This window comes from Thamnophis sirtalis, unplaced genomic scaffold (genome assembly GCF_051295495.1).
Source record: "Thamnophis sirtalis isolate CommonGarterSnake01/CBP01778 unplaced genomic scaffold, rThaSir2_p1.2 scaffold_1, whole genome shotgun sequence".
Lineage (NCBI taxonomy): Eukaryota > Metazoa > Chordata > Lepidosauria > Squamata > Natricidae > Thamnophis > Thamnophis sirtalis.
This window is the reverse complement of record NW_028261381.1, coordinates 176,634,549-176,649,192: the sequence shown is the minus strand read 5'-3', so window position 1 is coordinate 176,649,192 and position 14,644 is coordinate 176,634,549. Positions and strand designations below refer to the sequence as shown.

General features: G+C 41.2%; 1 protein-coding gene across 1 annotated transcript; it reads left to right on the top strand.

The window, feature by feature from the left end:
• The first annotated feature begins 332 nt into the window (after window positions 1-332).
• On the top strand, window positions 333-7,034 carry LOC148049887 (vomeronasal type-2 receptor 26-like). The gene is made up of 4 exons (XM_087705090.1): window positions 333-544; window positions 807-1,098; window positions 1,927-2,143; window positions 6,037-7,034. Exons 1-4 carry the CDS (start codon window positions 333-335, stop codon window positions 6,939-6,941), a joined length of 1,626 nt encoding a protein of 541 aa, XP_087561216.1. The 3' UTR covers window positions 6,942-7,034.
• Window positions 7,035-14,644: the final 7,610 nt, after the last annotated feature.

Here is a 14,644-nt window from a genome sequence, read left to right as displayed (position 1 = left end):
ATTTATCTCTTCTAAGATAAAACCTGCTTTAAAATATATGTCTGAGTTCTCCAAGCGGGGGCAAAACATGTCACTTTAGCTGTCTTGGAACGAGCTCACTCCTGGGTTGAAGAGACTCACATGACTTTTTTTCCTCTATGGTCACAGCCCAAACACAGCTAAGAAGAAGCATTGTTGATATAAATTTCTCTTGGTGCCATTCAGGTAGCACAGGTGGTGACTGCTCTGCTAAAGGTCCAGTGAGATTTCAGAAGCAGCCTTCAAATCAGTTTCTGCATAAACCTTGATTTCTGTTCTAGGAGGGAAGGTGATAAGAATGACAGGTAGGAGTCATGCTGATGCTGATGCTGATGCTCTTCTGGCTCCTGGCTCCAACTACACTGAAAAGGCTACGCACCATATGTGTGTGCAGGAGTTTTATCGGCTTAGATAAAAGCTACTGTAGGCCTGGTGATCTCATTATTGGTGGGAATTTGCCCTTGGGAAGCATTTTAGAGACTCCTGTCAAAGACTTTAATAGACCGAATCTTCCTTTCAATGCTGGGTAAGTTTCAGCTGGAGGGAAAACATGCATGATAATTATTCTCTTTGCTTTAAATTTAGGGACTTCTTTTCAGAAATACTTCTAATATTTGTACTGCCCTGATTTAGTCCACATGTTCTGCTTTTCTCAATAAATTACCAAGCTCTTAAAATCGGTTGGAATTCTCAGTCTCTTCATCAGGAAGATGATAAACCACAAAAATGAAGAGGGAAGCCATGCACAAGATTTCCTGTCATGTTCTCCAATGTTTTTCTCACTACAGAATCATCACCAGTTATTACCAGCAGTTCCTTGCATTGATGTTTGCAGTCTCCGAAGTCAATACGGATTTTCTTCTGCTCCCCAACATCACCCTTGGCTTCCACATCTATGGCAATTTCCAGAGGGAGATATTTATTTCCTTAGACAGCCTCTCCATGCTCTCCTCAGGAGGCCAAGTGGTTCCAGGTTACAAATGTGATCATCCGGACATCCTGCTGTCGGTCATTGGTGGTCTCAGTGCCAAATCCTCACAACTGATGGACTCCATCTTCAGCATCTTTAAGGTCCCACAGGTAAGAGAGCTCTCTTGGATACAGTGTGGAATAGACAAAGATCAAAAGCACACAGAGAAGCCAAAGATGAAACTAAAGGTAGTTTTTGGGGGGGTTGGGGAGCATATAATGAACTTTAGACTCTTAAAGGGTAGCCATCATTTTAGTGTCATTTATTTGATGTATCGGGTTGTTGGTTTCTTCTCTTGTCTTCCAATGTATCACAACCAATGAAAACAGCTAAGAAGGAGAGCAAAAAAGAAAGGAAAAAAGATTAACAAATCAATAGACCACTACAAAACTGGAAAATGTTTAAAAGATAGAAATATGAGATAGACTATACCAAATAAATATTATACAAAATGACTTAAATGTAGTAAAAATTGTCATATATAGAATATATAGATTATTATATATAGAATGAAAACAATGTATGAAATAATGTAAATGCACAAATATACAAAGCTATAGTTATAAAAGGTTTACTTGTATAGATAAAAAAAATCACAACAGATATGTAAAAAAATGTAATGTGTTGCAAAGATATGAAGTTTGTACAAACAAAATAAAATATTTTTTAAAAAATAGCTAAGAAGAAAAGAAGATTAATTTTGCCAGTCAAAGTGAGTCAGTGTGACTGCGAGGGCCATCAACCACACAATGGTCACTACTAAAGTCAGCATACAACTTTGACTTTGTCTTTGAAAAAAAGAATCTCTTTTTCTCCAGCTGGGTGTTGGCTTTGAGTTCTCTCAGGGAGAGAGAAGAGTTTATCCTTCCTTCTTCCGGATTAATCCCAAGGAATCTCCTCAGTATGTGGGTTTAGTCCAGCTGCTCCTGCATTTCCAGTGGAACTGGGTTGGGCTTTTTGCCCCTGAAGATGACAATGGGGAATGTTTCATTTCAACTCTGACGCCAATGCTCCAGGAGAAGGAGATCTGCCTGGCCTTCACTCTAATGCTGAAATTGGATAGTATGAAAATCATTATGAAAAAGTTAATTCTCAATTTTCATACCTGGTCTAAAGCAGAAGTGTTTATTGTGTTTGGAGACTTCACTCTTACCAGTAGTGTAATAATGACGGTGCATTATTTTGGAAAACTCAGAAAAGTATCCTTAATTAAAGTTTATATCTTCACTTCACATTGGAAAATTGGCGTGGAAGAACCTGAAGAAACATTGCAATTTATAAAGACTTTGCATGGGGTCCTGCATTTTAGGGACCACTCTGGGGATGTCTCTAAATTCAGCAAGTTCCTCCTGTCTTTAGACCCCTTGAACCCCCAAGGAGATGTCTTTCTCCCTCAATGGTGGGAAAGAGTCTTTGGCTGCAAGATCCATAAATCAGGAAAGATCCCTCCAAAGGGGGAAAAACAATGTACGGGAAAGGAGAATCTGCAGAATCTGCCCAATTACACTTTTGAAACAAGCATGACAGGTGAAAGTTACAATATCTACAATGCCATTTATGCTCTGGCACACGCTTTACATGCAATGCATGGATCCAGAGTCCGACCAATGAGGCTTGGAAAGAGGATCTCAGACATCCAGTCATGGCAGGTAATTTCTGTGGCTTTTGACTCAGTCCGCTTAGTTCAGAAGCTCCCCATATGAATTTCTTCTGCTCCTGATTAAATGTCTTCATACTCTCATAGCAATTCATCTGAGACCCTGCCCTTTTTCTTAAGTTTACCATTTGTTGTGCTACTCAGCTTGCTGTGTGAAAAGAGCTTCAGATTAACAATGGATGGAAATTAACCAAGGAAAGAAGCAACGTAGAACTAAGGGGAACTTTCTTAATGAACAGTTTACATTTAGAAGTCGTGGGTGCCCCATTGCTGGAATCATTGAAGAAGAGGCAGGATTGCCACTTGTCTAAATCTGTAGAGGGTATGTTGCTTGAGCAGGGGTTGGACTAGAAGACCTCCAATGTCCCTTCCAATACTGTGATTCTGTTTCTATGACAACCACAGCACAGAGCAAGATTCAAAGTGATCCTGATGGGTTCCTGGTCTGAAATTCATCAGGATTCCCTGCATAAAAGGCTAAAATGTTGGACCTCTCTGAATAGTAAAGTGACCAACCAGGTCAGATGCTTCCTTCCACAGGGCCCAGTGGATCAAACCTGGTTCCAGCTGGATCCTTATTGTCATTGCCTTTGACAATAAGCTGGAGAAAACCAGTGGAATTTTCCATGGTTCTAATAGAAATGATTTATTCATTTCAAACATTAATTCATCAGTTAACAAGACCTTGGGCCAAGTAACTATTTGAAAGTCTATGTGGCCATGCCTCACAAGGGGAAAAGCCTAAAATTAAATTTAGATTGTGGAACTAATTTTTTTTATTTTTTGGTGAAATTGGAGATGGAAACCATGACAAAGGGGAAACTTTTAGTTTCACAGTTACATAAACCTAATTCCTCAGATCACCATCAAGAGATGGAACTAATTTATCAAATATAAACCCATGTTCGCAAGATGGCCATCATGTTATGATAGAAGCCATGATGTCTCATTTGTAGCTCTGTCTGGTGGTTATCATAGAAACAGAATCACAGTATTGAAATAGACATTGAAGGTCATCTAGCCCAAATACTCCAATTACTGAAAGTCTCCTTTCTTTCAGATTCTTGCCTATTTGAGGACCATCCAGTTCAACAACAGTGTTGGAGATGAAGTCTCCTTCTCAGAAGATGGACTGGGATCTGCTCGTTATGATCTTCTCAACTGGGTTCTCTTCCCCAATAGATCCTTTGTCCCCATAAGAGTTGGGCATGTAAATCCTGAGGCTCCCCCAGGTCAGAATTTCACCATTAAATCTGATGGAATCATCTGGGCCACCAAGGTGAGCTGAAAGGAAATGTTGTAAGTTCAGGGAAAGATTCATTCTCTTCTTGAGATGCAGAACATCTTCCTAACTTGAAAAATTATCAATTAAGTCAGAATTTATGGCAGTCGTTTGGTGAAAAATCTCCTATGCATGTAACACATTTAAGCTCTGATGAATGTCATTCCACAAAGGTTTAGGCTTGGGAACACTGTTTCCTTGAAACATAGGATTCAATTACAGCCAGCAACAATTATTTCCATGGACCATTGTTGTATCATCACAGTTCTTTCTTTTAGAAATCCTCTCATCCCATCACAAGCCTTCCTGTGCAGGCAGAGACTCCCCATCCAATCTCCCACATCTATGGGTGTGTCAGGAATGCCCCTGGCCTGGTTACCCCAGGACTGTTCCTGATTTCTGATAGACAGTGGCAATGTATTTCTTTAGAAAAGATTCTGATCATAGAAGTAGGAATAAGAAAGGGAAATAGGAAAGGGAAAAGAATGGATGCAGCAGGTTCAATGCTTGGTTCATCTCAAGTCTTTCTCTTTTCTCTTCCAGAAGGTGCCCTTTGCCAGGTGTGGCATGAAGAGGTGCCATGCAGGAGAGAGGAGAAGAGTTCCAGAGGGCCAGCCAGTTTGCTGCTACCAATGTGATGCTTGTCCAGAAGGGACCTTTTCTAATCAGACAGGTAGAGCAGACTTCAAATGTTCATCTTCTATAATCAAGGAAGACATTCATTAAATCAATATATATATTTGTTATTGTATCATTTTTTATAAGATTGACAGGCACTCACACTTTTCAGTAGAACTTTCAGTTTAGAGATCTGTTCTGACCTGCTCCTCCATCCAGTAACGAATGCCGAGGCAAGCATAACTGGAATGTACTTTAATAGCAAGAAACCAAAACCTTGGTGGCTGAAAGCCAAGCATAACAAACAGATAAGGACCTTGGCAGCAACTCAGACAAACCTTGGCAGCAATCCAGCCTGCCAAGCTAGTTACCAAAGTTCTCCAACTTTTAGTCAATGTGTTGACTTCTGCAAGAGGGGCGTGTGCCCCTCTTTTTATAGTCTGGAGAGGAGCCTAATGACCACCGGCTGGGTGCAATTACCTCCTGTACTTGCGCAACTGTTCTTGATGCCTATTAGCTCTTCGGTGCCGGGCATCCAGGAACAACTCACTGCTGGCATCCGGATCACTCTCCCTTGTCTCCTCCCAACTGGTCCAAGGTTCAGGCACCTCCTGATGGCCAACCAGCCTCTCTGCGCCCTTCTCAGAGTCAGAACCCTGCCCAGGGTCCTCCACATCCTCCAGAGCCGACTCATAGGGCCCCTCACTGTCGGAGTCTGGTGGCAGCTCCAACAGCTCCTGCTGGGCCACAACAGAGATCTAAACTCCCCTGACCACAGAGGCCACCTTTCCTGGCCCTCAGCAAGGGGACTTTGAAGGCACAATTTATGAGTCCCCAACATGAATTTATTTTTCTACTTTCACATCCAATTGGGAAACCCACTTCCAATCTTTTCCTGAGGAAGTGGGGTGTATAGTCCACACTTTAATTTTTATTATTCAGAATATGCTCCTTCCTCAACACTACCAACCTCTGAGGAAATAGACCTGCCAGGGAAAGAGGACATTCGACAATCTGTGTTCCTTTGATAGAGCAGGAGGGATCAAAAACATCTGAATGAACACATTTGAAGATTACAAATCTTCAGTTTACAAAGCAAAGAGGTTAAGGCAGGGGTAATGTACACATAAACAAAACAACAGCATTCCTGGATAACAGATTGGTTCTTCTTCTGTGGGTTCCAGTATAAAGTGAGGGGAAAAAACAGGCAGTAATCTCAAACTAAAACCCACATTATTCTTGGAAATGCAGTGGATGGATAGTTGGTACTGAAGGAATCCTTGTCTCTGGCTAATCTATCCCCAGGATCATCATAAAGAAAGGATGATTTGCTCTTTTTGATGCCCAATAAATTGCTCAGTGGATTCTTTCATCACTCCCTTTGTGGGTAGGTCATTAAGAGAAAGGCAACACTCATATCATTTATGCGGGGGGGGATAATGTGCATGGTAGTTGCTGAATAAATCCTTAGACAAAGATTTTTGATTTCAGATGCAGCTCACTGTGAAACCTGCCCAGAAGACCAATTTCCCAACAAGGACAAGGACCAATGCATTGCCAAGAAGGTCCACTTCCTTGCCTATCAAGACACCCTGGGATACATCTTAGTTTTTCTTGCTCTTTTTCTCTCAGTGATCACATCTGCAGTCCTGGTGATTTTCTATAAACACCATGACACACCAATTGTCAAGGCCAACAACCGAGACCTCACTTACATCCTCCTGGTCTCCCTATTGCTTTGCTTCCTCTGTTCCTTCCTCTTCATTGGTCAACCAGGGAAGGTCACCTGTCTCTTCCAACAATCTGCCTTTGCAATTCTCTTTTCCCTTGCAGTTTCCTCTGTGTTGGCAAAAACTGTCATGGTGGTTCTGGCTTTCATGGCCACCAAGCCAGGGAACAGGACAAGGAAACTCTTAGGAAAACCACTGACCAACTCCATTGTCTTAGCTTGTCCCCTGATTCAAGCAGTTCTTTGTGCCACCTGGCTGGGAACCTCTCCTCCATTTCCTAACTTGGACTTCAACTCCCTATTTGGAGAAATCATCTTGGAATGCAAGGAAGGCTCAGCTTTAATGTTCTACATTGTCCTCGCCTACCTAGGTTTTTTGGCTTTCATCAGTTTCACAGTGGCATTTCTAGCTAGGAAATTGCCTGATAGTTTTAATGAAGCCAAATTCATTACTTTTAGCATGCTGGTCTTTTGCAGTGTTTGGATCACTTTCCTACCCACCTACCTGAGCACCAAAGGGAAGTCCATGGTGGCTGTGGAGATCTTCTCCATTTTGGCATCTGGGGCTGCTCTCTTGGCTTGTATCTTTTTCCCAAAATGCTACATTATTCTACTGAGGCCGGATCTAAATTGTAGAGAAAATATAGTAAGGAACAAGAATTTCTAACTAATGCAACAATTGGCCTCATTTATGTTTTTGAGGCATATTTAGAATGTGATAAAATTTCTAAAATATGATAACATGGAGGATGAATTTTTCCATTAAAATGTTTCTATCAAGTGCTGTAATATAGCTGTGGTCAACAACAATCACTCAGCCTTTTTATTTTATACTTCCTTATTTTGTCTGGCCTCCAGAAAACCTCTTCCTTGTTTAACAATAAAGAAATCTCAAAAATCTGATAGACTCAAAAAGAATCACTAGGCTGTGACTTTAAAAGAGTTTCTTTTAGCTAATAATAATTCCAGAAAGCGATTAAGAAATGAAAGTTTTGACTTAGTGTCCATTTGAAAAACAAATTCCAAAATGGCTGATTTTCCAACAATGAAGTGAGTGGCACTCTGACTGCTTCAAAACACGGCTCCTGAGGCTTCCTGCAGGCCTCTGCTGTATGGAAGGTCATGTGGGGTGATTCTAGCACTCTCCCTAATGCAGGAGAGTCATAATAAAAGGAAGGATTGCCTGTTCCTTTTGTTAGTAAGTTGAAAACACCATAATCCAGAGAAAACCCCCTCAGGGAACCTCCCTGATCTAGTCATCAGACAGCCATCTTCACCAAAAGTCCTGCTTTCCTAATGCCATCTGCACAGCTATGCAAAAAGCTCAGAAGCCCTGGAAAAATCCTCAAAAGATAAATGCACAAAGGGTGATGGAGGTAGGGAAGGGGCCCGACCCTTATGGAAACTTGGGGAGCAATAAAAGTCCTGCAGGTACCTAGTATGGGGGGGAAAGACCCAGCAGACAAAGCAAGATCAAAAGATATGAGGGGGTTCCATGGAGGACAGGAAGCAGAGAACAGAGCGATTCGGAGTGAGGGAGGCCTGGAAATCTTAGTTTTCTCTTTATTTATTTTCAGTCCTGCCACTTCTCCATATTCTATTTTTTTATTAATTGAGACGCTGTTTCTTGTGGATCTTCCAAAATAAAAACTAAGTCATCTGCAAATGCCTGTAATTTATACTTTTCCTTTTTTTATTTCCATACCTTTTATCTCTGTATCTTGTCTGATGTTTTTATTTAATACTGCCAGTGTCAATACAAATAATAGCAGAGACAAGGGGCATCCTTGTCTTGTGCCTTTCTTAATGCTAACCTTCTCAGTCATACTTCCATTTACCATCAACTTTGCAGTTTGCTTGTAATATATCACCTTAATCATATCAATAAATCTCTCCCCAAAGTCCATGTCTTTTAATTGTGGTAGCATAAACTTGTGAAACCCTGAATCTCTTGGTGATTCTAATATTGTAATGATCGAACACTCTAGTATACAGCTCTCCCAAGACCTGGCTAGCCTTGCTGATTTTGGAATCAATTTCTTTCTCCCAGTAGCCATCAGTCAAGTTGATGCTTCTCAGGTGTTTGAAGCAGTTGTATTGGTCAGATAGTTGTCAACAACAGTGATTTTTGGTCTGCAGGGTTGATACTTGGCAAGGGCTACAACAATAAAAAAACTAAGAAGGAAACCAAAAGAGCAAAGCAGCCCACACCCAGATAACCATGGATTAGCACCAGACAAACAAACAGAAAACAATATCCTAGTCAAGGAACTACCAAGGGGGGGGAAACCATACCCCCATCAACATTGACAAGAAAGCTACTGGATACAAACTGGGAGCAATCCCCACACTCACTAGCATTTGAAATGTCTGCAAGCAAACAACCAAACTCATAGGACACCAAGGACTCCATAAATACGTAGATAACAGAGTGAAAATTATATTTATTTATTTATTAAATGTATATGCCGCTCTCTCACTCTACCAAGCAACTAGGTGGCTACAATTAGAATCATAAATATGAAAACATTAAATATTGAGACAGGGAGCAAAATTTATCCAATGGCACCATCACCTTTGTCAATCCTGAGAGACCGCCTCCTGCCGATTACCTCCCTCAGACCGATAAGATCTCACAGGTTAGGTCTCCTCCGGATTCCATCTGCCAGCCAATGTCGGCTGGCGACTCCCTGGGGGAGAGCCTTCTCTGTTGCAGCGCCAGCCCTCTGGAATGACCTCCCCGTGGAGATCCGGACCCTTACTACCCTCCCGGCCTTCCACAAAGCCACCAAGTCCTGGCTGCTCCAGCAAGCTGGGGGGCTTGTGAAACATCCAGCCCCATGGAAATTGTGAATGTTGCGTCTTTTTTTAAAATGTTGTCTTGTCTATTTATTCCCTTTCCCTTGTCTGTTGTGAGCCACCCGGAGTCCTCCGGGAGTGGGCGGCATACAAGACAAATAAAATGAAATGAAAAAGGAAATGAAATCCACCACCCACCTCCTACATAGGACACCAGGCTAATTGCCTAAACCACTTTTTAATAACCTTCTTGAAGACCAGAAGGGAAGGGATTGACAGACCTAAACACAGAAGCAGCTGGTCTAGAGCCACATACTGAGAAAATTTAGAATGTGATAATTTTTTTAAAAAAATGTTAACAAGTAGGAGGAACTTGTCCATTGAAGAATTCCTTCTCGTGTCCTGCAACTGGTTACAATTTACTTATGGTCTGCAACTATCATCCGGTCTTTGTTTACCATGTTTCCAAAGGGTCCTCGGTGATGTTCAGTGCTCTGATTTGATGGAAATCCTGTTCTTAAAGATTTATTTTTTATTACACAGAGGAAATTTTCTCATTTTATTCCTCTTAATTTAATTTATTTATTAAGTTAGTATTTTTAATGGAAGGGTTCAGTATTAGTGTGTAAGAAAATAGGGTTGTTTCTTAGATATCTGAGGCTTTATAGAATTGCCAACCACTATTCCATTATTTTTGAAATGGTAGAGTTTAAACCCCGCTCATATCCAGATCTGCTATACTTCCTCCTCAATGTCAGGAAGAATTTTCCTGAGATGGATGAGCAAAGTATGTCGTACTGTAAGCAATAGTTTATCATATTTTGTGACATTTCATCTCTTTGGCTTTCTTGGTAAACCATGGTGCTCTACGAGATCTGCATAGATAGAGAGTCTCCAGAGGAATAATTCAAACCATGCCCAGGATCGCAATCTAATTTTTTTAATGAGTATCTGTTTTTAGCAAGATCATCCAGGGCATAACTGTAATCCCAGCTTCCCAACTAAAGTCAGGAGGCACCTGTCAATCACCCAGTCCCTGGGACATGTACTTTTAAAAAGATGATAACCAGCACCTTGAATGGTGTCTTGGAAGAGCCTGGGAGCCACTGCAATTCATGCAACAGAAGTTTGTCTCTGGGTGACCCTACAAATGTCCAATATTGTAAGCACCGCTTCATTTTGGACCAGCTGCAGCTTTCAAGAGGTCTTCAAGGGTAGCTCCAATGCAAGAACATTGCAGTAGTCCAAATGGGAAGTGACCGAGGCACAACTGACTTTGAGCAGAACCACCAGTCCTGGGAAGTGCCCAATTGGTGTGTTGATGATAGCATCTCCATTTCCATCAAATGGACTCTCATCTGAGAAATAGAAACATAGGGGGGATGTGTGCAAATTGACCCATAAAATAGCAAATTCTGGTTTTCCATAAGCTTTAACAAAATGTCTATGCCAATATTATTGATACATTCTTTTATTAAGAGAAAACTTGTTTGCCTAAGATAGTAACAATAGAGGGTTGGGGAAATAACTAGAGATATTGTTCATTATGAATATTTAAGCTTACATCATCTATTACTTATGTGTATATGATTTTCTCCTCTTCTCTGAAATGGATAAATATGAGAGCACCCTTTTCCCTTTTGGAGTTCTTCCCACTATTCTCCGGACAGGATTTGCCCAGATTACACCCTTAACAATAAAAACTGCCATGAGATTTGATTATTGGTTTTCGGTCCTGCATTTCATTCACGGTGGTTTTGGGAGGGAGGGGGCTTGAAGTATAAGCACACATTCTTCCTGATGCACCCTGAAAGTTGGTGCATTTGGTTCAATCGCTCCCTTCAACCAACATTGAATGAAACCACCTTCAGATGAAGGAGAGAATGACATAACAGGATGCTCACATTCTCTGTTGCTCCACTGTCTAATTTCTTCCTGACAAGACCGAGTGGCTATTACTATTTCCTCCCAAAGATTGGCCTTGTATTCCATCTCTCAGGCTGGGGGGGTGAAATTATATGCCCCTCAGACAGGGTTCGCAATTTGGAGTCCTCCTGGACCCATAGCTGACTTTAGAACATCATCTGTCGGCTGTGACCAGGGGGGCCTTTGCCCAGGTTCAACTGGTGCACCAATTGCGACCCTACCTGAACTGGGAGGCCCTTAGAACAGTCACTCATGCCCTTGTGACCTCAAGACTGGACTACTGTAACGCGCTCTACATGGGGCTGCCCTTGAAGACCATTCGGAGACTTCAGCTTGTCCAGAATGCAGCCGCGCGAGCGATTGTCGGTGCACCTCGGTACACCCACATCACACCTATCCTCCGCAAGCTGCACTGGCTGCCTGTTGGTCTCCGGACACGCTTCAAGGTGCTAGTCGTTACTTTTAAAGCCCTACATGGTATTGGACCTGGGTACTTGAGAGACCGCCTCCTGCCAATCACCTCCCTACGACCAATTAGATCCCACAGATTAGGCTTCCTCCGAATACCATCTGCTAGCCAATGTCGACTGTCGGCCCCTCGGGGGAGGGCCTTCTCTGTGGCTGAACGAGCTCCCCGTGGAGATCCGGACCCTCACCACCCTTCCAGCTTTCCGCAAAGCCACTAAGACCTGGCTGTTCCAGCAGGCCTGGGGCTGATGAGTTCCCGACCCCACTTAAACTGTTGCGACTGTTGCTTTGTTTTAACTTGCTTGGTTTTTTGTTTGTATTCCCCTTCCCCCCTGCTTGTAAGCCGCCCTGAGTCTCTCGGGAATAGGGCGGCATACAAATGGAATAAACATTTCAAACATTTCATCCCGCCATGTGATTAGAAATAAACTACTTTTTCCATGCAAGCATTGCTCACAGTTAAAAGAGTATAACTGATTCTCATATGCCACTAACCCCAATTAGCACTCATACTAGCTGACCAACTATGGCCCAGGTCACTTTTATGGAGGTCAAATTCACAACTTCAGTATGACTCCATATCCTATGTGCATTACAAGAAACACAAACATGTTTTTTTTTCCTTTCTGCTGTATGTGAAGCTATTGCTACAAGGATAGAACAATTGAGAGCACTATTCACATGATTATATTAAGGACAATAATGATCTCAATGTATAAGAGTGGGATGATTTGAACACTTTGGTATAATTGTATGTAGTGACCATTTTATATTAGAAAGATCTTTGTTTATTAAACAGACCAATGATGATGTAATGAACAATTGATATACATATGAATTGAAATACTTAACCACTATATGGATTAATAATTAATAATGGAAAACTATTCTTGGAACTCTGGATGATTGGTGACATTGTGGTTAATTGAAAATATGAATGTATATTATAAATTAATGGGAATTCTTTGTTCTAATCTCCGCTTTTTCTCCTTAGAGATAGGTGATATTATAATACTTTAAAGACTCATTGTTATTTGACAGATAATTATGAATTCAAGGAAATAAGAATTGTTACAAATGAAAGAATATTAATGGTCATTTGAACACATAATGCTCAATGACAGCGAAATATTCAGTTATGTTTAATGTAAAACCAGTGATGTTATTCTTAATCTTAAGAATTGATGCACAAAAACTTGTAACCAAACGACATGCTTGATGAAATGGAGGAAAGTTTTTTTTTTCTTGCTTTGTTTTGTATGTGTTGTTTTGTTTAAAAAGAATAAAAAAAATTTTTTTTTAAAGGATAGAACAATTGCTTTTCCTTGCAATTATCAGAAGGATAGTAATTCTTAGTGTATCCCCTGTGGATTTCTAGATACAAAAACTTCCAAGCTACTAAAAATATGTCTGAGTTCTCCAGATGGGGGCAGAACATCTCTCTTTAGCCTGTCTTGCAATGAGCTCACACCTGGGTTTGAAGAGACTCACCTGCCTTTGTTTCCTTTATGGTCACAACCCAAAGACAGGTAAGAGGAAGCATCATTGATATAAATTGGTCCTGGTGCCATCCAGGTGGCACAGGTGATGCCTGATCTTTTTAACTTCCAATGAGATCTCAGGCCTAAGCTTCAAATCAGTTTCTGCATAAGCCTTTATTTCTGTTCTAGGAGGGAAGGTGACAAGAATGACAGGCAGGAATCATGCTGCTTCTGATGCTGATGCTTTTCTGGCTCCGGGCTCCCACTACAGCCAAGAAGCTGCAAACGATTTGTGTGTTCAGGGATTATATCCACTTAAGGAACAGCTACTATAGGCCTGGTGATCTCATCATTGGTGGGAATTTGCCTTTTGGAAACATTGCACAGTCTCCTGCCTTGGACTTTAATACAGTGGATATTTATTTATATAATACGTAGGTTTCAGCTGGAGGGGAAACATGCAGATAATTGTTTTCTTTGCTTTAAATTCTGGGACTGTTTTCAGAAACACTTCTCGTGTATTGAACTCTCCTGATGTAGTGCACATTTTGTACTTTTCTCAAATAAATTAGCAAGCTCTTTCAATAGGCTGGAATTTTCAATCCCTTCATTAGGAAGATGATGAACAACAAAAATGAAGAGGGTAGCTGTGCTGGCCTAGTGAAGAAGTCAAATTATAATATTAATCTCACCAGTAACTTGTGGTAGAAAATTCAAATAAAAGCTCAACATTATTCAAGAGTTCAGGAGTTACAAAAATCCTTCTCAGTGTTGGAAACAGCATTGCTCATGAATTAGGGCCTTCTGTAAATCTATGAGGTGACCCCCACTGTAGTCCTGAGCTCAGCAATGTTTACCACACCTGAAGAAGCTGCTCCAAGAAAGACCTTAAATAATTATGGTGAAAGGGGAGTAGTTGGAAAGGATTGCAGCTACCGCAGGAAAGTGAATATGGCAGGGATGATAAGACAGTATAAAACAGTCCATGATAGCTATAAAAAGGCTTCTCTACTTTCTCACAAAGTTCTCCCTTTTTTTCTCACTACAGAGTCATCACCAGTTACTACCAGCAGTTCCTTGCCTTGATGTTTGCTGTCTCTGAGGTCAATAAGGATTTTCTTCTGATCCCCAACATCACCCTTGGCTTCCACCTCCATGGACATTTCCAGAGGGAGACATATATTTCCTTAAACAGCCTCTCCATGCTCTCCTCACGACACCATGTAGTTCCAGGTTACAAGTGTGACCACCCGGACACTCTGATGTCTGTTATTGGTGGTCTCAATGCCAAATCCTCAAGGCTGATGGCCTCCATCTTCTCCATCTTTAAGGTCCCACAGGTAAGAGAGCTCTCTTGGATACAGTATGGAATAGACAAAGATCAAAAGCACACAGAGAAGCCAAAGATTACACTAAAGGTAGGTTTTTTTGGGGGGGGGGATATAATGAACTTGTGACTCTTAGTTTATTCCTTATTAAAGGGTAGCCATCATTTTAGTGCCATTTATTCTCTGTATCAGGTTGTTGGTTCCTTCTCTTGTCTTCTGACGTACCACAACCAATAAAAATGGCTAAGAAGGGAAGAAGATTAAGTGTGTAAATCAACGTGAGTCAGCTTGACTGGAGGACCATCAACTACACAAGGGTAACTACTAAAGTCAGCATACAACTTTTACTTTGTCTCTGAAAAAAGAAT

Coding starts and splice junctions, on each gene's coding strand:
- LOC148049887 (XM_087705090.1), top strand. CDS start 333: ATGCTGATGCTGATGCTGATGCTCTTCTGGCTCCTGGCTCCAACTACA. Junction 1,099..1,926: donor GCATCTTTAAGGTCCCACAG/GTAAGAGAGCTC, acceptor CTGCATTTCCAG/TGGAACTGGGTTGGGCTTTT. Junction 2,144..6,036: donor TGGAGACTTCACTCTTACCA/GTAGTGTAATAA, acceptor TTTTGATTTCAG/ATGCAGCTCACTGTGAAACC.